Below are 24861 nucleotides of genomic sequence, written 5' to 3' on the forward strand. Positions count from 1 at the left end.
TTTCAGAGCACGACAAAACTTTAAGAAAATTAAAGAGTTAGCCAACAGGTTACTCGCTAACTGGTTGGCCAGTAAGGAGGACAAGAATCAAGACTAAAAGGCTTCCCATTATGGTTCAGCCCCAGCCCTCAGTGCCCCCCTTATTGGCCCAGCGGGGGCAGTAGCGAGGGCGAGCGGCGGGGGGCGGCCGGCGGACCATAACACGTTTAGGCATACCCCGCCAGACGGCTGCTTGGGGCAATGCTTGTCTGTTGGGGCCGACCCAGGAATGTCTGGGCGGGGTCGGTAACAGGCCGTTTCCCGGGGGCCAGTGATGTTGCATGCCGTTGTAGTGGGGAAGTTCAGGTGGGTTTCGGCTTCTGGCACCTGGTTGGAAAAATCTGCACGAAAAAAAAAAAAATGTTGGTGAGTGTCGTCTTACACCCGCGTACGTACGCGAACACAACACATAACGGGGTGTGTTATTTCGGGGCGACTCAAGCGTTGGTGGGAAAAATCCGCGGGAAGTGAGACAAAAACAATAACGGTAGAGTGTGTCGGCCTACACGCACACATACCCGCGATTGTTGTTGGCGCCGCGCTTGCGTCCCTTTTTATGGGCGGCACCGCGGGCCGCCGGGCGACTGACGGTTTGTCCTCGCCCCGACGGCTCGTTCCTGTCCTCGTCGCTGCCAGGACAAAAAGCGCATGTGAGCAAATATACTGGATGAAGTCAAGAAAGCAAAGCAAATCAAGACGCGCGGCAGCTGTCACCTTCTCCGCGGTCCGGTGCGAAGGTCGTCGATGTAGTTTCGTCTCTCTATGTTGTGCCCGCGACTCGAGTTAAACACTGAAAGCACGCACACACACATTCATGTCACTTGCAAACTTGCGCGTGTGCGCTCGTGTGTGTGTGTGTGTGTGTGTATGCGCCACTTACGATTTATGGCCTCATCAGGGTCCATGCCGTCCACGTCGATCAGGTACCTGATATGCACCAAAAACATGTGGCAGTGTTAAAACCAGAGCGGGGCATTTGACCTTTTTTTGCCGGTCAGTCCTATGGCCGTGATCTCAGTACGTTCCGACCTCGACCCTACGGATATATTTATAAGAATTGTCAGCCCCAGATCCTGTTTAAAATACGTCACCTACCCAAACCCCGCCCCAAAAAAGGGCGTCCAAAGGGCCGGACCGTTACCAGGATGGAATGGCCAGCTCTGTGTAATACTGGTGCTAACACGCGCACACACACTGAATGACTACGTGAAGATGAGGCACCTGCAGATCATGTAGCCGGTGCGGTTGAGTCCGTGCGTGCAGTGGACGCCGATCAGCTTGTCTGCAACACAGAGCGGAAAGGCGGTCTCAAGTCAGCTCTCCAAAAGCAGTTGCGGCAAGATAATGCGGTGTAGCTGACCGTTGTGGGCGTTGTTCTGCAGAAATTGGCAGACGGTTCGCTTGAAGGCCCGAATGACGCTGTTGGCAGGGATCACGTGGCCCGCCGTGGGGATCTTGATGCAATCCAGCGAGGTCGGGAGGTCCTGCGGGGGGGGGGGGACGACAAACCACACTGATAATAATATAATAATAATATTCCCTTTATTAGTCCCACAATGGGGAAATTCGAGATTCGAACCCAGGCCTCCTGGGGAGACTGGGTCCTGAACGCGGCGCCTTAGACCACTCGGCCATCCTGGCATGCTTGCCGATTTGCAAGATCTCGCCATACGCGACGTCCGACATTTTCATAGTTTTGTAAAATGTAGTTTCAGTTAGTTTTCGTTGTTCTAAATCTTTTTAGTTTTTATTTTGATGACGAAAATTATTTTTCAATTTTAGTTTTAGTTATTTTGTTTGTTTTTGTTTACTAAAGTAACTTTGGTCAGGACGTGCATAGAACGCATTTTGTCAAGAGATTTTTTACTTAACTTCCCCTTTAATTGTGTAGCCAGTTGATTTTTATAAAAAGTTGAAAAGAATCCCCAGCGTCACTGCTTGTGGGGAACTTCCGGTAAATGACTTAACAGTTGCACTGCCAGCCCAGTTCGAGTTTTGACTTTTATAGCCGCCAATGGCAGCGAGTAACTTAATGAGCCAGCTCACTACCTGTGAACTCCAACGCAAACTTTTCACTTGGGGAGAGTCATGAAATTGCTCATCTTAATATGTCACGGATATGTCCAGGGAAAGTTGAGCATGAAAAGGGCAAGCAGTAGAAGGCGCCGGCTTGCGGGGACTACCTGCGGCCCGTAGTAGCGGTTGGTGAAGGTCAGGTTGATGACGAGGCCCAGTTCCTGTTGGTCTTCCTGCATGGCATCCAACAGCTCCATCGGTCCGAAAGCCTGAGCGGGCTCCAGCCTTCGGGTCAGAGACTGAGTGGGAGGATGAATGCCCGTTAGCATTCACAACAATTTTCCTCATGTTACAACGGACGACGAGGAACTCACCTGCTTGAGAGGAACCTTGAAGGCCACAAAACGAGTCAGGCCCATTCGCTTGCCCACCGCCTTGTAGTGAAGCCACCTGCACGCAAGCATGCACACACATCTTGTCCTCAAAGCCAACCTGAGCCTCGGCGACATACAGAAGCGCAGAGCTGCCGACGCAGAGTCAACATTTTTGGACGGGCAAACACGTTTCAACGCATTTGCAAACTAAGCCGACTGAAAAGTCTCACACAGTGACCGAAGGGTCACCAGCTCAAGCCCTGACTCCGAAAGACGAGACGAACGACCGCGTCTCATTCCAACACCCCGATCATCACTATACAGATGTTCTTGTGGATATTTCAGGCCAAGTGTCCACTTCAAGCGCACACAGAGCCATTGGGGATGATGTTTATGCCCTCATGCACATGTAATTTTGTGCACACCTCTACCTATGCCCAAAAAACAATCCCCTCAATATGTTGCGATTTTATGGACATTAGGTTTTTTCCTCATAAAGCAACATTAAGCTCTAGTGAGCAATTATGGAGCGGAAGACGTCCATTTCCATAAAACCCAAAATATTGGTGCGATCGTTTTGATCATTTCCTAAGCTGGGCAGGGCATCACGAGGCCTGAACGGTATCGAAATCGCGGCCGCAGGGCGGGGGACTGACCGGCAAAAAAAGAGTCATGTGGCCAGCTCTGATCATTTCAGATATTTATGTGGCTGAACGCACAGATATGAACATGAATTTGGTAAAGTTTGATCGCATTTTTAATGATATCGAGCGATTTTTTTGGGTGGAGAGGAAACCTATGAATGCCCAGAAATAGGAGTCAAAAATATCGGAGCGACTTTTTTTCCATAAAGTGTTTGAAACTATCTCACAAAATCTCAAGCTTGAGCTGAGCTTTGACCAGCTCCGTTTGTTTCCGTTCAAGTCGTCTCACCTGTCCGGAATTCCTTTCTTTCCGCTGTGGTAAGTCATTTTCCACTAAAATGTCTGTTCTTTCGCTTCCTATTTGATTGAATTCAATTAAAATGCTTCCAAAGCAACTTTTATTTCTCGTTGTACGTATTATTTCGTAACCATTGCCATTCTTGTGCCACGGCGAAGGGACGACGCGTGATGATGACGTCACGAGACCGACTCTGGTGCTGGATTCAATGACCGCAAAGACCGTGGGAGTTGTGTTGCTTGAGCTTGTCGTCGTTGATCAGAATGACGACGATTGTCGCTGCTTTTGATGCGTTCGGTTTGTTTTTTGGATTGACGTCCCTTGTGTTCAATTCGCGAGTTGTTTGTTGCTCTTACCATAGTGGACCAAAAAAAAACAACAAAAAAATCTACGAAACACTCAGATCGAAGCTGTTTAATCATTCTCAATTTATCGGGGAGCCCCAAACGCCTCATCGGTCACATTCGGAAAACTGCACACTACGACCTATGTTGGACTTATCCTCACTTTTGTTTCTTCAAAACATGAATATACCCCGTAATTGAGCGTTGTTTACATCCACCCCATTATCAGAGGTGCTTCTCCTCGCTCTGATGTGCTTCTTCTCTTTTCTGTGATAATTTCTATGGCACCATATGGAAAGCGATTTGTTACAGTTACAGCTGTTGTGTAATAAAGTAATAAACTATTGTATATTATTGTCAAAGGCGGGGTCACACCCCGTGGTTGCCAGCCAATCGCAGGCCTTGTTTACATATAGACGTAAACAACAACTGTTGTGTCGTCCAACTTAAAGGTTGATGGACAAAAAGGTTGATGTTGACTGTTTATAGAGTTGCATCTATTGCGTAGGAAATAAGACTCGCTCTTACTCCATTTTTTACACTCATTCAATACCATTGACGGCTAAATACGTCTTAATTTTTTTACTCGGTAGTGAATGAGTTAAGGTACCCCTTTCGGACAAATCAGCTCTTTCCACAACATGAGGACGTTGGCGTTTATTTTACTCAAAATTCTGTTTCACATGTGTGCTCACAGTTGCGTTTCACGGTGAGCAAAATGTTTTTTTCCCCACGCTCACTCAACCACAAAATCAAACCCAAAACACTAAAAACACACAGGTAAGGTGAGTGCACTGACTAATAAGAAAGACCACTCCCGACCATCCCCACTGTGACACCAACAATCACTGTGAAAGTGGCGCGTGTGCACGCTTGGCTGGTGCACAACACACAAGCTCGCATTCCAAAAAGGAAGAAACCACCCATAAACACTTTGTGGCTCCTACAACAACAACCTCTGCTATGTCACACAATCAGGTCTGAGCAGACCTCTTTAAAGCACTTTCTTCACGAGGACGACGAAAGATAATGGTCTTAAATTTCATAAATCACTTGAAGACAAGCACCGCTGTATGCAAAGTGCCGCACATGGTGCAAAAGTTTGTCACACGACAATCGATAAAACAAATTCATCATGAAGCCAAAAAATAGCACAAAGCTGGTCAAAGCAAAAATTAAGTCTAATGCAGAGTCAAAAGCCAAAACTGAGTTTTGAGACTCCATCCCCTCGGAGCCTCTGACTAGTCCGCGCTACCTCTAATAGCGTCCGAGGCACATTCATTCCCTACGCCACAATCATTACAAAGAGGATTTCTAGTGACCTTTGTACAAAGTCCAGCTCCGCTCCGTGAAAATTTCACAACTTCCACGCGTTTCTCATCATGAGGATGAAGAAGGCGTCGTTGTCGATGGAGGCGCTGACGCCACAGTAGTAGTTGATGAACTCTTCGTGCGTCACCTGCGCGAGGAAAACGGCAGTGGCTCGTAAACTCAAAAACAGAAGTTGAGGTCCCGCCATTGGCGTAACATAAGTTTCTCTCTGAACCCACAATGGTTGTCATCCGTGTTTCTTACCTTTCCGTCTTTGTCGTACGGCGAGTCAAAGTTGTCGAGAAACGTCCTGAAGACCTGCTCCTCGCTCCATTCGCCATTTTGGTACTTGGGGTGGTACTTGGCGTTGTAGACGCCCTTCAGGTCGTCAACGGTGATCACGCCGTCTTTGGTCTTGTCCAGTTTGTGGAAGGCCTGCATGACAACGTCTCGGCGGGCCTTAGACATGGCAGGCTGCCAAGGACAGGTGCCCAGCCGTCAGTCGCAAGAGAGTGGGTGCAGCGTTGGATATGCTAGCATTACGCGTTTACCCGTAGCGTGACCAGGAACTCGTCAAAGTCGATGGTGCCGTTACCGTCGCGGTCAAAGCGCTGGAAGATGGCCGCCCCTTCCTGTTTGTCCATCAAGAGGCCAAAGTCATGGATGCCCTTGAGGAACTCCTTCAAGTCCAGGGAGCGGTTGGCGTCATCGTCCATGATCCGGAACACTCTAAGGGACAAATCCAACATATGCAATGAAGAATGACAACCAGAGGCAAAACTAAAGCGAATTAGCCAACATGTTGACGCTAGCCAGTTTGCCGTTCGCATCAACAATCAATGTTAGCATGTTAGGTTGCGTTCCGAGCAGATGCATTAGACTGGACACTGGATTCTGTGTCACCAGCTACTAGCGGGACAACAAGCATGTTGATTCTTGCTTGTTGGCTTCAGCTCAGTTTGCCCAAGGTCCACCTGTTCAAATCGATTAGCTCTTTCTGGCGACAGCAGCAAAACCAGAAACCCGGACTAGATGGGACAACTAGTTTGACCTCAAAACAACGCAAACACGCTCGCAAAGACACTAGGATAGTTGTGCTAATGCCAATTATCTGACCTTCCGAGACCTTTGATGCCAGCCGATCCTCTGGCCAGACACTGGAGGCGGAGTCTCTCTAGCGGGTCAGAACATGACGTCAGCTGCCGTTTGGCGTTGAGCGCCATCTCTCGGTCGTGCCTGGAAGTGCCCGCCATCTGTGACGTCACAACAAACGCTGATCTTGCGTTTCTGAACTTAAGGAAATTCTTTCTTGTCAGTGTCTGATGATATATTTATATTAAAATGAAAAAAATAAAAAAAGAAGAAAAAAAAGAACAGCGGACGTCGTCGCTGTCAATCACACAGAACCGGAAACGCAAGTCAATAAGCCAGCCAGCCAGCGTTCGCTCGTTTTGTTTAGTTTTCTTCCTTCCTTAACCTTGTGCAACATTTAGTTGTTGGACTCACCTGACCGGAAGTGACTTCCGCAGAGAGAAAGTCTCCGACAAGCAAAGCAACAACAAGAAAAGAAATGCGAGAACAAGTGCTGCCAGAAACACCGCCGTTGTCACGGAAACCGTCCCTCCCTCCTCTCCTCCCCCGCCTTCTCCTTTTTGATTGGCTGGAAGGATGCGCCTTCGGGACGAGCGCTGGTCGGACAGAAAGCTACCATACTAACGCTCACCCGTTTTGGGACCTTTACTTATGAAGCATACCATCATTTGAAACCTTACATAAAAACATTACTTTGAAATTCCAACTCTACTGTCAAACCCTAACTCTAAATTGAAACCTTATTTGAAGGACTAACTCAACATTGAAACCCGAACCGTACTTTGAAAGCCAGATTTCAAACCTTAAATGTTATTTGAAACCTTAATTTAAAAAACAAACCCTAGTTTTAAACCCTGCGTAGAACCATAACTCTACTTTAGAACCTTTTATTGAAACCCCAATCCAAGTTTTCAACCGTACTTAGAAGCCCTAAGCCTAATTATAAACCCTACTTTGGGACCCTAACCCTGGTTTTAAATATTATTTTGAACCCGCACCATTGGGAAGGGAACTACTCAAGCGCGACACCTAGTGGTGAGTGTGGAGATGGAACGCCCGCCGCGTGCACCCCAATTTGAAACGTATTGAAATGATGTGCAGGTGTGTGTGTGCGCGTCATGTTCCTTTAGCTTTTTCTCTCCAGGTTGCATCACAAATGAAAACAATATCCGACACGTTGATTGCCTCCTACTGCATTTCCTGCGATCATTTTCGCATTCATGTGCAGATGCAGTTCGGAAAAAAAAGACCCTGGAAGAAACTTACACATGTTCTTCAGAAGTAAATCACTGAAATTATTTGAGTGATAAAAAGCAAAGGAACATTTCTGGTGATTTGCGCACAGCTCTGAAGGTTGGAAATCTTTCCCGTGTTTTTCTAACAAAGAACTTGGTCTGGTGACGCCCACAAAAGGGGAGCAAGACAAATTCAGCAGGACGCCGTGTGGGTTTGCAATGGCACCAAAGCAAGACGCAGAGACAACAGGAGCAGGAGGGCAAAGGCGCTCGGAGCAAGAATGCCGCAACTCCCGTCTCGGCCGAGCATTCCTTGGCCAGCTTTATTGAGCGCACAAAAGGACAAACTACGACATCCATAAATATCCCGTCACATTGTGTGGCGCGTGTACAAACGAACGAGTGAGGACGGGCCAGCGTATTCAAACTTCTCATCCATCAGCACGTGTCCACGCTTGACGTCATTCAAGAAGCGGAAGCTGTCAACTTGAGCCACGTCCTCGGCGGTGACGGCTCAAACGTCGTCAAAAATGCGGCTGCGAGACGACGACGACATGGACAGGTAGCGTCCGCCCGCGGCTCTGGACCGCGACACAAACAACAAGCAGGACAATCAGCTGGACGGAAAAAACGATGGCGTCGATACGCCGCAAAACATTAGCCGGCTTTTGCGTTTACCTCCCTGCATCGCGGTCGTCGGCATCGTCCGCTAACGAATCGGCGTTGAAGTCCAGAGGTTCCTGGTCCTGCAGAAGCTCGATGCGGTCGCGGTCAGCTCGACCGGCAGAGCGACAAAACTTGCCCGCTAGAAAAGAAAGCGCAAAACGCGGCGTCAACGCTAACTGGTGCACGCAAGCTAACGGCTTCTTTTTCTAATCGGTCATCGTTGTCAAATTTCCACTTCATCATTTTGCAAGAAGGCGACGGCGTCGTAGTGCCTCCAGGGTTGCTTTTCATGTTGTTGCAATGCACCAGAGGGATCTGAAGTGGCATTTTTTTGCATTCGCGCAATGAATGAAGTCGCAAGCTCGGCGAATCGCACGCTTGCTATGAAGCCGTTCACATCTGCAGTCGCGTCAGGCAACTGCAAAAGCTACGGCACGTTACAAGTTGTTCTCATTGTTTCTGTCCCCTACGTTTAAAAAAAAAAAAGGAAAACAAAACATGCGCATCGCTCTCTCTCTCTAGACTTTCTGGCAACCGTTCTAAAAACGGGACTCAAAGTGCCTGTGCAGACGGAAAGTCACGAAACGCCAATTGGAACATTGTCGCGTTCGTCATCAAACGATGATGCGGAAACGAGGCAAAGTGAGCACTGACATCTGTCGTTGGCGTCGTGCGAGTAGCCGGTCTCCTTCATTTCGTGGCTGTTCCTGCCCCGGGCGCCCAGCTCCTCCCTGGCGTTGCCGTAGCGCTCCTTCCACTCCTGAAACACAAACACGGCCGTCAGACGTTGTTGTTGCGGCGCTACGACCTCGAGGCGGCGCAGACTCACGCGCCGTCTGCTCTCGCCGTCTTCTGTTCTCTGGCGCTTTCGCTTCTCTGCGGTCAGACAAGACACATGGGCGGGGCGGGGCATTAGCATGCTAAGCGGCGACAGCGACAACGCGGAGGCACCGACCTCGGCGAATCAGTTCCTTGCCCTCGTCCACCAAGTCTGACGTCAGTTCGCTGTCGCCCATGAACTGCTGGAAGCCAAGCAGGTTGAGCAGGCGGGTGCCCAGGCTGAGCGCACAAACAAGAAGGCAAATAACCTCGGGCATCCGGCACGCGCAACATCGTAATCATCATCATTTATAACAATCGAGTCGACTTTTGCGAGCGACGTCACCTGAAGTAAGTGGCGATGCACAAAATGACGATGAGCATCGGGTAGTAAATGTAGAAGCCGTCGGCCACGAAGGACAGCACAGACATGGAGCCCATGATCTGGGACACAGGAAGTAGAGGTGAAGGCCGCCGCCCACACAGGAAACAGGAAGGAAGTAGCGGGAGAAGGGCGGCTTACGGAGGTGTAGGCCGTCTGCTGTTTGTGCTGGTGCGAGATGGCGGCGTCCATATGGATGAGACCCAGGAAGTTGAGGCACAGCGGCGGCGTCAGACGGCAGAAGAGCCTGAAAGGGCAAAGGTGGCGAGTCAAGAGAGGAGGATGAGGAGGATGATGATGCGGCTCGCTCACATGCCGCTGAACTGCAGGCTGTACGCATCCGTCTGGTGATGCGGCGCCAGGTAGTAGAAGTTGAAGACCCGGATGCGGAACACGGTGGAGTAGACACACGTGCACAGGAAGAAGATGGTGATGAAGCACGCCACCTGGTGGACACAGACAGCAGAGCAGCTAGTGCACAAGCAACTTGCAGAACCAGGGCCTAAGGCCTCGTTTTTGCTACTCGCTTTTTTCGAGGACCATCTCCTTTGAGGGTCCAAAAAAATGTAACCCGGTTCTAAAACGTGACATGAATATTTTGGAGGCCAATGATTGGTCTGAGATAATGGTCATCAAATGTACACCTGCGCAAATCACCACCCCGGGAAAACAGTCGCCATTAACAACACCGAGACAAAAAAGAACTGCTGTTCAAAACTTCCCGGTCCCACTGATTTTTTTTTATTAGTTTAGAAAAAATTTTTGCTCCCATTTTTTGGGGTGTAATCCCTCTGTCGGCCACCAGATTTAGTTTGACAGGACGTCATCCTGAAAGATGAAGAGTGAAGAGCACTTCAAGCTCAGCCTAATTTTTGGTGTTGATTGGACGTTGAATCCTCTTCAATCCTGTTTTTTCTGCCTACAGAAAACGACATCTGACAGCTAGCTTAGCGGACGAGCCGGTTTCTCACCTGGATATATACGTAGTTGTAGTCCCGCTCAGCCAGCTGGATGAAGACGGCAAAGAGCGACAGGACGGGTTTGGTGCTGAAGAAGGTGCACTCGGACCAGACCACGGCGGCGCTGAACAGGCCCAGGACCACGGCCAGGACGCGGTAGAAGCCGCGCTTCAACAGACACTCCCAGTACCACTCTGAGGCACAAGGGGACACCGACATTTACTTTCAAAGCAATTTGTTGTCCGTCTCCATGAATTTGGTACGGCTGCTCGTTTCTCAGAGCGGGTGTGCGTGCGTAAATGGGCATCCGGTCGGACCCAGGACGGGCTACTCAGCTCTGCAAACGAGTTTTTTGACTGCACTGTTTTCTGTCTCTTACGCTAACCGTTATGCAATGTACTTCTAGTCTGGAATAAAGAGAGCGACATCATTTCTTAGCTTCGTTCGATCATGCCAAGTGAGCCGAGAGCGAGTGTGGGCCGGGCTGCGGACCTGCGGTGGGCGTGTACACGTATCTGCAGAACCAGCCCGGGGGCTCGGCGGGGGGGAAGCTGCTGACGAAGCGCCGCGATGAGCTGCTCTCGTTCTTGGCCACATCCTCCAGGTGGAAGGCTTCCTGCAGCAGCATGTGCCACTGCACACGAGTGCGCTTGTGTCGCTGAACGGCGTAGATCACCTGCACACGCAAACACGTTAAAACGGACGCACGGCCCCGCGCTTCCGCTCCCTCGCTCACCTGTTTGTGAAGCTTGACCAGACTGCGCTCGCTGGGGAAAACCTGCTTGTCCTCAAAGTCCTCGTAGTCGTCCATGTTGCGGCCCAATTTGTCCTGGTAGTCCGTCGGGCACTGAGGGGCGGGGCCGGGTGGGACAGGTGAGAGCGGTGGTGCGGCACGGCGGAGGCACGGGAGACGAGACTCACCTTCCTAAGGATGGTGTCGACGCTCTTCCTTAGAGGATGGTTGTACTTGACGGCCTCGCTCACCTTTCTCACTTCCTGCCGACAGGAAGTATTGCAGCATTAACGCGTAAATGGAAACAATTAAATTAATCAGGTGCTGCAAACGATGTCGCTCGCCATGCGAGGGTATTAGAGTACCTTCAGTCATTCTCACCTCCATGACATCCTCCAGGTTCTCCTCAGCGTCCGCCTTCTCCGTCATGAGCTTGGAGGCCTTGAAGTAGGTCTTGAGGAGCAAGTGTCCATGTCTGGAGGCGTTCCAGTAGGAGCGGGGGATCTCCACCAGGCCGTAGCCCAACAGCAGGACCAGCAGGAACAAACCCCAAGTGTTGGCCGCCGTGATGCCGATGGTCTGCAGCTGGTACCTGGCGCACGCAGGCACATACGTCGTTAGCCTTAGCATTGGCCGAGGAACAGAGCGGCGGGTGAAACATCGCCTGGGAGTCGGAATCTGACCAGGAAAGGCGCCACTCGGGGTGGACAGCCACATAGATGAGAAGTGAGCCGAAAATAAGCAGGTAGCTTCCGTAATAGATAGCGTTCTCGATGAGGGCCGTCTGAACCTTCCCGGCCATGGAGAAGCCGCCCGAGCGGGCGTACGACTGCATGAACGGCAGCAGCAACCTGGGTGACGTCAGCGCGTCATCAGTCATCACCGACCGATCGACCGTCACCACCCGTCAATCATCGACAACCAACACCCGACGCCCTCTCGCATACTGACCAGGTGAGGCACTGCGACGTCCAGTAGACCACCCGCCAGAAGACGGGCATGACGCCGTCGGGGATGTAGCTCCACGGCTCATAGCACGCCGCTCGTACACTGCCGGGAGGAAGCAGGGTTACGGCGCGTCGGCACTCACGCCGCCCAAACGTTGCGACCGCACTGACCTCGGAGCGGACGTGGCAGATTCGTTCCCTGACGTTTGATTGGGCAGCGGCGGGCTCGTGGCGGGATCCCGGTGGTCTTTCCGGCACTGGTTGTAGATCGTCTGCAACAAGGAATAGTTTAGAGGCGCGGTTCCCAAACGGCACGCCGCGACAGATGCTCAGACCGACCGTGGTGACGTCAAGCGGCAGGATGAAGACGATGAGGAAGCAGAGGTACCAGGCCAGCAGCGTTCCGAACAGGACCATGCGCTGCTGCTTCCGGAAGTCTCCGTAGCGATGCAGCAGTAAGAGCGCCAGGAAGAAGACCACCACCATCTCCACGCCCAGCACCGCCCCGCTCATCCTGACGCGCCAGCCTCGGGCCACGCCCCCGCGTCACAAACGAACACTCACCGCCTACACACACACAAAAAAAATAAAATAAAAAAATTAAGCAGATTTCCATTTTGACTTCCTCCCACATTCCAAAACCATGCATAATAGGTTGATTGGACTCTCTGAATTGCCCCTTAGGTATGAGTGTGAGTGCAGATGTCTCTGTCTCTCTCTCTGTGCGTGCGCTGTGCTGGTGGCCCTGCCTGCAGAGGTAGATTGGCTTGCTCACAGCACCATCTGATTGTTTCCTTGTGCAGTGGGTGGCAGCCAATCAGCAGTAAGCTGCCTGTTTGCTTTTTACCGCAAGTCACACGGACTACGGGAGGAAACAGACTTTTTTTTTTTAATTTGAATAACTATAAGCACTAAACCACAACTCACATAAATTGAAAACTATTTGGCGTAGTAAACTTTAAAGAGATGTTTGTTTTCATTGAACTAGAAGACATGCAGATAAACCTGGGTGCTCAGTGCGCTTTTTGTTCGACTTTTAAAACCAAGTTGTCTATTTTCTAAGGCCTAAAAAATCTCTAACATGTAGAGTTGTTTCTTTCATAAACACGTGCTTAAAGGCATTTAAACAAAGTCAATTATTTAAAGAGATTGTTTTGAATTGAATCGACATGAATTCCATATTTGCAGTGCTTACACTATCAAGTAACTGTCATATTGTATTCACAAAAATTGGACTAGTCAAAAATATCAATAAAATGCATCATTTTATCACGGGGATCAACATTTTCCGCCAGTTTGGGGGGGCAGGGAGTTTTCTTTTCATGGGGCCCTAAATTGCTGGCAGCACCCCCGATATATCTCATTTACATGCCTCGTTAAGCGACATAATTGTTGACGTCATCGTGACATTATTGACGACGTGAAATTATTCAGTCGTTCGGCACGACCGTTTACAAGCAGGCAGCCGCAGGCGATTCCATTTTGACTCCGTGAGAAGAAGTCAGGATTCCTCCTGGCTGGCAAGCTAGATCGCTAGCTCGCTAGCTAGCCAGGTCTGACGTCATAGCAACCGGAGACGGCTGAGCTCTTACCTTTGCTTATTTGTCCGCTTGTATCAACGGGACCGCGTCGCCTCTTCGAACGCTTGCCTGTGCCCGAATTGCAGCGATTGAAAGCGCAAAAACACCGCAAATCGTAGCGCAAGCTGTCATCGGCCGTCACATCCGGGTTGGTGTGATGTCAAAACTGCGGACGCGCGTGCGCAGAACTGACATCCTCGCCAAACCAAAACAATGGACAACGGCGGCCTTCGGTTAGGTTAAATTAGGTTAGGTTACTTGGCAAAAGAAAAAAAAAAGGCCTCGTGGAGCCTGGCTGGGAGTTTTTCGTCTTTTCCATTCATTCAAACCAACATCTCGACGCACCATTGTATCTAACTAAATGAATCAAATGAGTTACCATTTAAAAAAAAAGAAAAAAGACACGTTACATTTTGATTTGAATTTTAATATTGGACAACAGCAATTCTTTGCATCTTGGTTTTACACTTTGGGTTGATGACAACTTTATACAAATAAAAAGGTTATTGGCTTCATGCGTTCACACACACAGACAGGAAGTGATGTCATGTGAAACTACTCTAATCTAATGGTGATAATGATCAGTACGTTATATATTTACAACCAACTAACAGTGCGGGGGAAATATATGAGAGCAACATTTTTTTCTTCTGCAAATAAATGTTCTGCATGATACTATCAGTAGTTTTGCGAAAAATTAAAACTCCACGAGGAGACTCCATGGATGGATGGACGTTTCCATGCGTGGAGTTGGCATGTTTGCGCTAGAAGGCGGAGAACCTGCGCTCGCCTGGATCTGCTTCGGCGACTTCCGCAAACTCACAATTGTGAAACCAAAAGGAATGAATCGTTTTGGAGTGCTCTCAATTGTGTGTGTGTGTGTGGGTGGGTGTGAGTGCGTGTGCGTGTGAGAGAGAGTGAGAGCTCTGTTGTTGTTTCCACAGTGCTAGCCCGCCTTGGCCTCAAGCAGCATCAGCCTTAGAAGCGTCCGGGCAGCGGCCAGCAAAGCGCCGTGCAGCGCAAACTGGGCCACCAGCGCCCCGAAGCCACGATAGAGGGCGGCAAAGCCTTCCTTGCGTCGAATGGAGTGGAAGCAGTCGGCTGCGCCGTCATACTGCGTGTTGACAGGCAGCACTAGCGGGCTGCCACCGTTTGCCGCGGCCGCGCCGTCTGTGTTGTCGATGATGGTGCGGGTGCCCTGCAGGCTGAGTCGGTGCAGCACCGTCTCCAGCGGGAAGGTCAGCGCATCCGCTGCCAGCGAGCCCAACCACGCCGCCGCCAGCTCCGGGAAGTGGGCTTCCAGCGGGTCCGCCGGCGCATCTGCCGGGCCCTGGCCCTGCTGCTTGGCGCGCCGGTGCAGCCACAAGGCTGCGCGCTGCACGGCTGCTGCGACAGCATATCGCAGGACGGCGTGACACACGGCGGGAAGCAGCAGGCAGCTGAGAGGGAGCAGGCGGCGGCTGTGAGGGGCGCCCACGCCCAGAAGGCGTGCCATCCCTTCGCGGACGCAATCCAGCAGGCCGGACGACGACTCGTCACGCACGATCTCGCTCTACGGGGTCACGGGAAGTAAGGCACATCAGCATCGTCCCAGGCTGACAAAATTCTGACAATTTTTGCAACAGTTTGGAGTAACCCTTCAACGAGCAATCCCTCAGTTTTCGAATGATTTGAGTTTCGATTATGATGATCATACCGTAGGTCAATAGCAATGATTTTTTTTCCCCATGTAAAGGTGAGGAGTACAATTCAGAAATTTTCAAATTTGCCCCAGGCCTCATTCAAATGCCCACTTGGTAGCTCAACAAAAAAAAAAAAAGGGAGGGGAATCGAGGACTCACCTGCACAGTCTCAATCAGGCTGGAGCAGTAAAAAGGAAGCGCCACAACCGCCGTCAAACTGCAGACAGGAAGTCACGCCTCGTGTCAAAATAAAAGCAATGTCAGGATACGCTGTGTGATGAAGGAAGCAACTACAACTGCACTGCACTCACTTATTAGTGATAGAACGATTATCGGCCGGGCTGATTATCGGAGCCGATATTTGGCATTTTATCGATAATCGGCATAGACATTTTTTAATAACTTTCAAGGCTGATAAATTAAAAGATTGTTTATTTTGGCTCGCTGCAGCACACTTCTCTCTCTTTCTGCTGTGCTGGTGGCCCTGCCTGCAGAAAAAGATTGAAGAAGATATTTCTGCTCTTTGACTGCTGAATGGCAGTTTGACATAGTCATAGAAGTAGAAGTCCTTCCACGACCAGGGCTCCTAACTCAAAGCTGAAGCACCTGCAGCGATAGCCGAACTGTCAGGTCTGGACGCAAATGCTTTCAAAAAGCTGCTCAGAAAAAAACCCCAAATAAAACAACAGAATACCACATTTTTGCTCGCAATTCAAAAAAAGACGAATGGGCCGAATGATGGCTCGTATCTCAAACAACTGTTGAGTCAGGTCACTCGTATCTCAAGGCGAATGCACTTTGCTCCCTGTGTCTGAGAAACATGATGAGGAAAATGTCACAAGAGCAAAGTGTGATGCTTCCCAGTGACTGACATATCTTTTGCTACGTTACGATGAAAAGAAAAAAAAAAAAAGAAAAGAAACTAACCCTTTGAGCAGAAAGTGACCAGCCAGCTGTTTGGCGCTCCAGCGGTGCGGAATCTCCCTACGAGCACAAATGCATCGTGTGAAAGTCGCACGCACCCTGCAAAAGGGCGAAACCTCTACCGGTTACCGTGGCAATGGCGTGAACTCGCTAATGATGCCCTCCGCTCCCAGCGTGACACCGTGCACGATGAAGGTACTGCCCATCCCCTTCCACAACGCCCTGGGACCCTGCACAGCCACAACATCAGCAACAACGCTGGGACTTTTTTTTGTGACGGGTGGCATACCTGAGCCTTGCTGACGGCGTACATGATGGCGAGGGCGCTGAACGGCATCAGGTGGTCGCAGCGCGCGTGGTAGTTAACCTACGGGTCAAAGACAAAGGTCATGGGCTCGTGCGGCTGCAGGTCAATGCAGCCGGAGGAGGCGTGAGGTCAAGGGTCACCTGACACTGCCGGCGAAAGACCACACACGGATGAGTCAGCACGTTCTCTGCAAACAGACTGCACAACCGCGTCATCGTTAACAGCCGATAGTCACACTGACAACATGACATCATTGTGACATCATCATGATCACCTGACGAGTCCGATGCCGAAACCCGTGAGGCGATTCAGCTGTTCTGCAAGCACAAACACACACACACAAAAAAAGAAACACGTTTCAATGTGCAAAGCAAATATGACCAATATCCTGGCTTTTTCTTTCTTTTTTGGGGGAGAGGGGTCTGTCTTAATCAAACAATGCCAATCAACTGAAAGAAAGAAATAATAATCAGGTGATCGGAATGGGACAACACAAACCAAAACTGCTAAATAGACGACTTCATACCTTTATATGGGTAACAAATACAGTAAAAAAAAAAATCTTTTGACTTTTTAAAAAAATCCTTGAGTGTACCAAATCACCTTTTTATTTTTTTTGTTACTTTATAGTTTTCTTTAAACATCATTTTTGGGGAAAGGGAAGGGAACGCGCCAGCTCCATATTAGTAGTTCTAAAACGGAGGCCCGCCCTTTGACCTCACGAACCGAAGCTTATCACGTGACAACAACCAAGTTAACCGCATCCATCTTCAGGAAACTAACTAACGTAGCTGAGCTAAAAGCAGCTAGGCTAAAATATGCTAAGGTAGGCTAGGCTAGTCAAAGATCAGCTAGGCTAAGCTGCTCACCAGGCGGAGGCGGGCCGCCAGCCTGCGCCGCCGCGTTCCAGTCGCGTTCCCCCGCGGCTCCCGCGGACGCTCCCGGCGGCTCGTCGGAGAGCGGCGTCCGCTCTCCAGTATGGAGGTTGCGGCTGCCGGGGATGTCCGGCGGTGTGGTGACCCAGTGGAGGTGCTGCTGCGAATAGTGAGGGTCGTCCCGGCCTCCGAGGTAGGCGAGCCCGTCGAAGCTGTCCGGTCGTCTGGACGTCATGACGAAGGGGGACCGAGAGAACCAACGAAGACCACCGCGGCGGGACGCAGATCGTAGTCCGCCAACATTGACAGACGACCCGGACGGACGGCTACCTGTCACCCGGGGGTAACCTGGCTCCTCCGACCCGGAAGTTGTAACTGGTGGCCACCGCTAGCCTCCTACGTTGATTAGCGCCACCTAGCGGCCTGAACGGATCCCCGAATCGGCACAATTTGTCATCCTGTGCACCTCTGAAATTATGGTTTCCGAACTATCGAAATAAACAAGTACAGTAAGCAAAGAAAATACTATTAAAATAAAAGAAAAATAATATATATATGTATGTATATGTATTAATGTATCAATTCGAACTGAACCAATTTGAATGATTTTGATGAAAGGTGGGCAAGAATGCAGCCAGGATGTTGACACTGACAAACTTTATTTGTTTGAGTGATTCCAGCATACATAACTTTTTTTTTCTTAATGCCACCAATCAGATTGGTCCCTTCACTCGACAACAATAAGACAATTTGTCGAATTGAGCGTAAAGGAGACGCCCTCGCTCGCCATGTTAAGGCAGTGTGTGACTTTAAGGCTCGTTTAACTTTACACAACCTCCTCTAAAACGTAAACATTTTGGTTTCTCTTCATTACATACGCATAAAAATTAAAAATTAGTCAGATTGTATCAATGATGCTAAACAAAAAGATAAAATGTGTAATGGTCACTTGCTAAGCTACCACTGACAGGAGGAGCAGCTAGTTACCGCAAGCGTCTAACGTCATGGCACTAGAGCGCAAAACTAAAAAAGACATTTAATAAACACATAATTAACATAATTAATCACTTATATGATGACACAAATGTGTACGCTTCACCTCAAAACTTTCATGAAGTAGAGGCAGACTAAGGCGTGCAAATCAAGCTACAGTTCCCATCGCATTTGTTCGACCTCACTTCAGATCTTACAGAGGTTTGCGTGCTAACCATTTTACAGCAAAGTTTGTTAGCGTATCAGCGCTAACGACGGGAAGCGCTAATGACAGTGCTCCGTGATGTCCACTACCACCGCCTTGCGCCAGCTGAACAGGAAGTAGCCGGCGCCCGCGCCCGCTGCCACCGCCATGCACAAGTACGCGTTGTACGTCATGAAGACCAACATCAGGAGGTAGCTGACCACCACCTGGACGATGTGCAGCAGTGTCTGCAGGAAATGGGAGGGGCTTAGCATCCTCTGCCTGACAACACACAACAGGATAGCATTTGTTTTAGCATGCAAGCACACACTGGAACTGTGACAAAGTGCTGATCTGTCAGCTGAAATGCAAAAAGGAAGTGGGCTGCAACTTGAGCCTTGGGGGACACCACTGGACCAGCTCACAAATAATGTGTTGCGTCATTCCCACTCAGGCTGTTTTTGGCCCAATGTGAGGCAGGGGTCGTAATGGGGTCGAGGGCTGACAATTTTTATGTCAGGCCAGAACAGTACCGAGACCGTGGCCAGAGGGCGGGGGACTGACTGACAAAAAAGGGTCATGTGCCCAGCTCTGGTAAATACGATGTAATATCATTGCTTAAGTTTTCGCCGTACGTCCCGTGGTTCTTTACGGGAGTAGAGACATTGCTTGTGCTGCGGATGAATCTGACGTAGTAAGTAGTAGGAGACCAAAGAGAAGAAGAAGATCTGACGGTCATAACATAGCCACAACGAACTGTAATTTTAGGGGTGGCCCGGCTGCGGATGAATGAGGAATGACGGACCGTCAAAATTTACCGACGCGCCCCTGACACTAATATAAACTTCAGCATAGGCTAGCGTTGTGCTATTAGCACTAGCGTGTGTTTGACATGGCATACCCTACGGTCTTGTGCGTCTCCATTAGTACGGTGCCATCCGCGCGGGGCAGTGGCATGCAGTTGTAGCGCACGTTGACCTGACTGCGCCGCAGCAGCACCTCGCGGCCCATCTTCAGACCCTCGTACAGGACGGCCAACAGGAAGACGGCCAAGCACGCGCCCACCATTTCTGATTGGAGGGCACACGAGGAAGAGGAGGAATCAACTCAAGTGAGGAAGAGGAAGCGGGTCAAAGTGGCAAGACTTCACCTCCGGCAGAGTTGATGAGAAGTCCACTGAAGAGCAGCTCCACCTTCTGGTAGCCGAAGTAGAAGGTCATCGCCTAGGCAACCTCATGAGCATTAGTGTGTGACAGATATGTTAGATGCGAGCGTGTTAGCATAGGACCCGCCCCTACCATGCCTCCGTGTCCCTCATGTGTTCCGTGCCCTCCTCCGCCAGCTCCGCCCCCATGGTCGTGTCCGTCCCCGGTGATAGGCGTGGGTGTGGTCATCATGGCGTGACCGGGGTGGTGGACGTGCTCATGGTGGTTGTCGTGGTGCTGCATCGAGCTGTGGTTCATGACTGACACATGCACAAACACAACTTGACTTCAACAATAACAACAACCACGCTAGAATCAAGCCCCCTTTAGGAGGGTAACGCAAAGTCCGGACTCGTATAGTCCAGTTTAGTAGAGTCAACTTCAGTCTGTTTTTTTTTTATTTGACCTTTAACCAGTCCAAACCAGTCAAGTCGGGTTCAGGGTTTTGGCGGAGGGGGGTGTCGCCATATTCCTCATTAAAAGTAGGCGTTTTTCAAGTCGTCACTTGTTTTCTAATTTCTCCAAAATGAATAGGTAAAAAAAAAAAAAGAAAATTATATCTAATTTCAGTTTCCTAATTTAAAAATATATAAACTGAGCTGGTTAGTGAAATATGGACCATCTTGGGTCTTGTGCTCCTTTAACAAAGACTTCAAGATCTCGCCTCAAGAGAGCGGTCCAGTCTACTTCAACTTAGATTAGTGCAGTTGAGTTTGAAGCAAAAGTAAATGAAGTCATGGAAGCACGTCGAGTAGGAATGTGGAACGGGAACGTGCCGACAACGTGTGCACCAATCAGCAACCAACTGACTGTTCAGTTCTCTTCAAGAAAAAAATAATTCAAATGACTTACAAGTCCAAACTAACTCCCTCCAACGCTTTCTGTTGCACTGCGCTGAAGATTGCTTGTGAAAATTAAGTTTTATTTTGCTTTCAGTCGCCAATCACAGGCCCTCATCCTTGTTGCCATGACAATTTGGATGAAGCCGCAGCTTCAGCGACAGCAAACAGGCGGCTCGCCTGTAATCCGATTGGCCGAGTGGCCCCGGGCAAAAAGACGGGAGCGGCCAATCAAATCAGAGCTTGTTAAGAGAAAATTATGCTTTCCGTTATAGCAAGTGTTTACTGGGACAAGGCCACACCTTGATCTTTGCACTAAAATTCAAACTAGGGCTGTATGGAGAATCAGTCACTTATTTGATGTATAGACCACATAGATAGTTTCTAAAAATCACTTTGTCATGATCAGAGACTAGCGAAAAAGTGAATGATTCATCTGCTGGTTGTCCTACCTTTGACCTTTAGGCACGCTTAGTGTTCCTGCATCAACCTTTGACCTACAAGCATATATAATATATACATACATATATATGTACACACATATACACTTATATACGCACTTACACACACACACATATATATATATATATATATATATATATAGTTTTTATTGTTTATAAACCGTGTTATTTCTACATTTTGCATGAACTTGCACATTGCTTTGATTTTTGTTTATTTTTGTTGGCAAAAAGAAACAAGAGTAAATGAAAATAAAAGATATATAATGAAAACAAAATAAAAGAAAGAAACAATTGTTTGATTGCTTCCAAATTATGTTGCGCCCATGTATCTTTGTTTTTTTATTTGTATTTATGTGCAGCACTTCGTTTTAGTTGCAGTTTGTTTTTAAAGTGCTAAATAAAATGACGCAAATATGATCAATCAATAACGTCATCGATCTGTGGCTAGTAGACTTCCGGACTAACTAAAAGGGACTTGTTGAAATGGACTAACTGTTCAAAAGTGGACAGACTAGCGAGTTCGTCACCAAGTAAGCCTGCAGAGGTCACTGACACGAAAACGAACTCCACTGACCTGGAAGACTTCCGGGAATTCTTCTCCGAATTCTTCTACGAAGCAGGCGAAAAAAGCTTGTGGAGAGATGAAAGAGCAAAAAATAAAATGGTCAAAAGGACGCGCGGTTCTGATCGTCGTCGGTTCTGGTCGTAGTCGGAAGGACGGGGGTCGACTTCCGCCTGTGACGTCATCGCGCAACGGGGGCAGGAGGAAAAAAAGGACCAATAGAAACACGTGGTGAATAAGAGGCGTGTCTTGAGCGGAGCCACGTCGCCGTGTGGGTTCGGTGATGTCACGTGACCTTGGTTCTGTTCGGAGCAAATTGAAGGACGGCGGTTGCCGTGGCGAATGATTCGCAGTTCTCTATAAACGTTTGGACCTTTTTTTTTTTTTTTTTGCTCATCGACGCATGCTGTGAGAATCAATCATTATTTAAGTGTCACAGAACGTTAAGATGTTTAATTTTTCTTGTCCTTGACATGGTCTTGGGATGCAAGACTTGTGGAACTCTACCAACTAAAATCTGTTTTTAAGTACACAAGCAATGACTTCATCAAAATAATGTAACTTGTAATATAAATGATCCACCTGGCAAAAGAGAATACACTTCCAAACAAAAATGTCCACAATGAGCATTTTTTTGTGTCACGTGACCCAGTGTTTAAAAAAGCGTCCCTGTGGATTGAGAGCTGGTCCGTTCAATTTGCTGGTTCACAAAGGAGTGTGGCCACTTTTGTTGCCCCCCATTTAGGCATTAATGGCTGTGTGTTGCATTATTTGGTGGGGACAATCAACATGCACTTGCCGTACAAGCTGTCCAACTCACGATAAAACATATGGGGTATTGTTCACTTTTTTTTTTTACATAATGAATTGAGTTGAATAATTTTTTTGCGTGTTCGATTTTGTTTCACCAGCACAATGTGAGCACATTCATATTTATTGACACTTCACAACATTAGCACCGCAAACACATACAGGAAGCCACGTTAAGCTGAGGAGACAATACTTTCACAATAAAAGCTTCCAACCAGAAGCCAATCAGGAGAGAGCAGAGAGCAAAAGAAACAAATAACTTAATTGGACATTTTCAGGTATGAGGACTAAAATTAACACAACACTGACCATTTGTAAACAGTAATAAACACACAGGTAGTAGCACTGCGCTAGCATCGCTAACTCTACATCGTTAGCCGCTACGTCGAATTAGCCGGCCACGCGATAATTGGCGTGAAACTCGGGCTGGATGTCGCACACACGGCGCAGGAGGTCGCCCAGCACCACGTCACGGTTACCACGGTAACTGGCCTGGATGCGGCCCATGCGCTCGGCCGTGTCGCGGTCCACCTCCACCGCGCTGTTGCCGTGGGAACCCAACGCCTGGATACAAGCACATGCCAAGCAAACACAAGAAAAGAAAGTGTGTGTTACAGCTGTGCTAGTTGATTTGGAATCAGACTTTGGGGCAATGATAATTGTCTGTAGTATGGCGGTACAGAACAAAACGGCTATAGTTGTACATGCTAATACTAGCCAAAATAAAATACATAAAAGTGGCATGGGGGGGAGAAAAAACATTTTTCAGACCCACACATTCTTTAACAATTGCTGTTAAACATTCAAAATGTTTTCCATTAAAAATGGGCAGGAAAGAAAAGGCCAGGGAAAAAATTTAAAAATACTGGGAAAAAAAAATATGTGAATATCTGAATCCGCCACAAGATGGCAGCAAAGCACTACTACATGAAGCTCCTCAACTTGCTTCGAAATAGTTCCTTGGCACCAATCTGCTGGCACTGCAATATTACTTTATGAAATGGACACAAAAAGCGTAACTAAAACGGTGTGAATGTGCCAAACTGTGATGATGTTGGACTTGTGCCGTGTCCTCACCGCCGCCTCTTTGGTCTTAAATTCTTTGTCTCTCTGCAGCCGGTATTGCTCAATCTCAGCTTGAGCTTCTTCTTTGGCTTGCTTCAGGCGCCGGTTTTTACCTGCAACGACATCATTGCAAATGTTGGCTGATGACGTCATCGCGCCACTTGCATCTCTTCAGCCAGCAAATCTCATGCAAGAGGCAACCTGGCGGCCCAAATGACAAGCGCGCTACTTTGACAATCAATTGTACTTGTCAGTTAAATGAATGCAACATACAATTTACTTTTACTGAAGTATTTTTGTCATAGAAAAGCAGTACTTTTACTCCTTATCAGTGGAACAAAATTGCAATAAATATTCTAAAAAGATTAAATTCCGTTTTGTTTTTGTTCAAGTGATTATTTGGTGAGATTTGGATTTGCACATTCCCATTTTATATGTTTTGTCCATTGGACATTCATGTGCTGATTGTAAAAAAATAAATAAAAAAAAAAGTCTTACACATAGGTTACTCAAATGTTTTTTCCTCCCCACTGAATACTTACTCAAGTAGTTATTTGAGGGACAACCAAAGTCATAACAATTTTGCATATTTAATGATTTTAATTATTCTTTATGCACATTTTTTTTATTAATAAACATAAAATTTCAAAATCCCCTCCCAAATTTGTGCCTTTTCTGTTAGTTGAAATCTGTATTTATTTCCATCAACTTAATAAGAAAAGCAATAAGATACTATTTTTATGCCTTTTGCCTTTAAAGTCTTAGTTACAAATATATCCAGAAATTTTTTTTTCCGTTTTACCGTGCTTTATTGTCTTTTTGCTGGGATTAATATAATCTTCGATGATTGAGGGTTACATTTTTTTAACAGAGTATGTGATACTGTTGTATAGTTAGTTAAACGATTCAATAAAGTTAAAAACAAAGACAAAAAGCCCAGCGGGAATCAAGCGCACGTGACCCATCGAAATCATCGCCACGTAATTTCGCCGAAGCAATTTGAATATAAATTCCGTCTCGTCTCATTCGGAACAAGGATCATGGCCCGCGAGCGCTTATATTGGCCCGAACCAAATCAGGGCAGCAGGACGACGACTGTTGAGCCAAGTGAACGACAGATAATTCGTGGCAAAGACGAGCTCACGACGGATGGACGCGACGGCCTGCCGCCGGGGAGGTTGGCTTCGGCTCCGGTTCATGCTTGGGCTAGGCCGCCGAAGCTTCACTCACGTTTGCGGGCTTCGGCCACCTTCTCGGCGGCTCTCTTCTCGGCCTGCAGCAGCTGCTGGATGCCCTGCGACTGACTCGCCATCGTGGAAAAGAGACAAGACGACCCTAGTCAAGTTCAAGAAACGTCTTGTGCCTTTACTGCGTCGACGTCATCGACATGCACAGTCAGCTGACAAGCGTCACGACGCCTGTCACGTGACCGGTCACGAGACGATCACAAGGGCCCGGATGTCTTTTAGCCACGCCCCGATTTACAAAGCGCTGCCACAGAAAGAATTCACCCCC

At 48.4% G+C, this 24861-nt stretch overlaps 6 protein-coding genes across 7 annotated transcripts; all 6 read right to left on the minus strand.

Annotated features, from left to right (window-relative positions):
- dusp11 (dual specificity phosphatase 11 (RNA/RNP complex 1-interacting)) lies at positions 1 to 3621 on the minus strand. The gene is made up of 9 exons (XM_088281589.1): positions 3363 to 3621; positions 2430 to 2505; positions 2223 to 2354; positions 1400 to 1523; positions 1261 to 1321; positions 920 to 966; positions 754 to 829; positions 558 to 668; positions 1 to 380 (listed from the first exon to the last, which is right to left on the minus strand). The coding sequence occupies exons 1-9, from the start codon at positions 3398 to 3400 to the stop codon at positions 116 to 118; spliced, it is 930 nt and encodes a 309-aa protein (XP_088137715.1). The 5' UTR covers positions 3401 to 3621; the 3' UTR covers positions 1 to 115.
- Positions 3622 to 4352: 731 nt separating this feature from the next.
- capslb (calcyphosine-like b) lies at positions 4353 to 6642 on the minus strand. Its single transcript, XM_088281812.1, has 5 exons — positions 6533 to 6642; positions 6143 to 6279; positions 5578 to 5755; positions 5291 to 5500; positions 4353 to 5174 (listed from the first exon to the last, which is right to left on the minus strand). The coding sequence occupies exons 2-5, from the start codon at positions 6277 to 6279 to the stop codon at positions 5073 to 5075; spliced, it is 627 nt and encodes a 208-aa protein (XP_088137938.1). The 5' UTR covers positions 6533 to 6642; the 3' UTR covers positions 4353 to 5072.
- Positions 6643 to 7605: 963 nt separating this feature from the next.
- Positions 7606 to 13644, minus strand: lmbrd2b (LMBR1 domain containing 2b). The gene is made up of 18 exons (XM_088281810.1): positions 13452 to 13644; positions 12199 to 12426; positions 12031 to 12131; positions 11864 to 11962; positions 11596 to 11763; positions 11294 to 11504; positions 11101 to 11175; positions 10916 to 11026; positions 10672 to 10855; positions 10192 to 10373; positions 9533 to 9666; positions 9362 to 9467; positions 9185 to 9282; positions 8975 to 9078; positions 8849 to 8895; positions 8674 to 8779; positions 8032 to 8158; positions 7606 to 7934 (listed from the first exon to the last, which is right to left on the minus strand). The coding sequence occupies exons 2-18, from the start codon at positions 12370 to 12372 to the stop codon at positions 7868 to 7870; spliced, it is 2094 nt and encodes a 697-aa protein (XP_088137936.1). The 5' UTR covers positions 12373 to 12426; positions 13452 to 13644; the 3' UTR covers positions 7606 to 7867.
- Positions 13645 to 13845: 201 nt separating this feature from the next.
- On the minus strand, positions 13846 to 17631 carry slc25a46 (solute carrier family 25 member 46). Its single transcript, XM_088282228.1, has 8 exons — positions 17222 to 17631; positions 16627 to 16669; positions 16493 to 16550; positions 16335 to 16412; positions 16175 to 16275; positions 16049 to 16105; positions 15281 to 15338; positions 13846 to 14991 (listed from the first exon to the last, which is right to left on the minus strand). Exons 1-8 carry the CDS (start codon positions 17460 to 17462, stop codon positions 14386 to 14388), a joined length of 1242 nt encoding a protein of 413 aa, XP_088138354.1. The 5' UTR covers positions 17463 to 17631; the 3' UTR covers positions 13846 to 14385.
- A 238-nt stretch (positions 17632 to 17869) lies between these two features.
- On the minus strand, positions 17870 to 21664 carry slc31a1 (solute carrier family 31 member 1). Of its 2 annotated transcripts, XM_088282236.1 has the most exons (6): positions 21484 to 21664; positions 20901 to 20945; positions 19703 to 19869; positions 19555 to 19627; positions 19306 to 19474; positions 17870 to 18686 (listed from the first exon to the last, which is right to left on the minus strand). In XM_088282236.1, exons 3-6 carry the CDS (start codon positions 19865 to 19867, stop codon positions 18485 to 18487), a joined length of 609 nt encoding a protein of 202 aa, XP_088138362.1. In that variant the 5' UTR covers positions 19868 to 19869; positions 20901 to 20945; positions 21484 to 21664; the 3' UTR covers positions 17870 to 18484. The 2 variants fall into 2 exon arrangements, with proteins under 2 accessions (XP_088138362.1, XP_088138361.1); XM_088282235.1 differs by lacking the exon at positions 20901 to 20945 and having other exon boundaries at positions 21484 to 21659.
- A 725-nt stretch (positions 21665 to 22389) lies between these two features.
- Positions 22390 to 24771, minus strand: atp6v1g1 (ATPase H+ transporting V1 subunit G1). The gene is made up of 3 exons (XM_088281777.1): positions 24577 to 24771; positions 23359 to 23459; positions 22390 to 22845 (listed from the first exon to the last, which is right to left on the minus strand). The coding sequence occupies exons 1-3, from the start codon at positions 24656 to 24658 to the stop codon at positions 22672 to 22674; spliced, it is 357 nt and encodes a 118-aa protein (XP_088137903.1). The 5' UTR covers positions 24659 to 24771; the 3' UTR covers positions 22390 to 22671.
- Between the last annotated feature and the right edge of the window lie 90 nt (positions 24772 to 24861).

This window comes from Idiotropiscis lumnitzeri, chromosome 18, assembly GCF_059441095.1.
Source record: "Idiotropiscis lumnitzeri isolate Australia: NSW breed Sydney's pygmy pipehorse chromosome 18, RoL_Ilum_1.0, whole genome shotgun sequence".
NCBI lineage: Eukaryota > Metazoa > Chordata > Actinopteri > Syngnathiformes > Syngnathidae > Idiotropiscis > Idiotropiscis lumnitzeri.

Coding starts and splice junctions, on each gene's coding strand:
- dusp11 (XM_088281589.1), bottom strand. CDS start 3,400: ATGACTTACCACAGCGGAAAGAAAGGAATTCCGGACAG. Junction 1,322..1,399: donor GCAGAACAACGCCCACAACG/GTCAGCTACACC, acceptor TCTGTGTTGCAG/ACAAGCTGATCGGCGTCCAC. Junction 669..753: donor CGCACCGGACCGCGGAGAAG/GTGACAGCTGCC, acceptor TTGTCCTGGCAG/CGACGAGGACAGGAACGAGC.
- capslb (XM_088281812.1), bottom strand. CDS start 6,279: ATGGCGGGCACTTCCAGGCACGACCGAGAGATGGCGCTCAACGCCAAA. Junction 5,756..6,142: donor GGCATCAAAGGTCTCGGAAG/GTCAGATAATTG, acceptor TTTGTCCCTTAG/AGTGTTCCGGATCATGGACG. Junction 5,175..5,290: donor CGTACGACAAAGACGGAAAG/GTAAGAAACACG, acceptor TTCCTCGCGCAG/GTGACGCACGAAGAGTTCAT.
- lmbrd2b (XM_088281810.1), bottom strand. CDS start 12,372: ATGAGCGGGGCGGTGCTGGGCGTGGAGATGGTGGTGGTCTTCTTCCTG. Junction 12,132..12,198: donor TGCCGCTTGACGTCACCACG/GTCGGTCTGAGC, acceptor TCCTTGTTGCAG/ACGATCTACAACCAGTGCCG. Junction 11,764..11,863: donor ACGTCGCAGTGCCTCACCTG/GTCAGTATGCGA, acceptor GACGTCACCCAG/GTTGCTGCTGCCGTTCATGC.
- slc25a46 (XM_088282228.1), bottom strand. CDS start 17,462: ATGACGTCCAGACGACCGGACAGCTTCGACGGGCTCGCCTACCTCGGA. Junction 16,551..16,626: donor TTCGGCATCGGACTCGTCAG/GTGATCATGATG, acceptor GCGGTTGTGCAG/TCTGTTTGCAGAGAACGTGC. Junction 16,106..16,174: donor GAGTTCACGCCATTGCCACG/GTAACCGGTAGA, acceptor TTGTGCTCGTAG/GGAGATTCCGCACCGCTGGA.
- slc31a1 (XM_088282236.1), bottom strand. CDS start 19,867: ATGAACCACAGCTCGATGCAGCACCACGACAACCACCATGAGCACGTC. Junction 19,475..19,554: donor TCTCATCAACTCTGCCGGAG/GTGAAGTCTTGC, acceptor CCCTCCAATCAG/AAATGGTGGGCGCGTGCTTG. Junction 18,687..19,305: donor GAGACGCACAAGACCGTAGG/GTATGCCATGTC, acceptor GTGTGTTGTCAG/GCAGAGGATGCTAAGCCCCT.
- atp6v1g1 (XM_088281777.1), bottom strand. CDS start 24,658: ATGGCGAGTCAGTCGCAGGGCATCCAGCAGCTGCTGCAGGCCGAGAAG. Junction 23,460..24,576: donor GGTGGCCGAAGCCCGCAAAC/GTGAGTGAAGCT, acceptor ATGTCGTTGCAG/GTAAAAACCGGCGCCTGAAG. Junction 22,846..23,358: donor TTAAGACCAAAGAGGCGGCG/GTGAGGACACGG, acceptor GCTTGTATCCAG/GCGTTGGGTTCCCACGGCAA.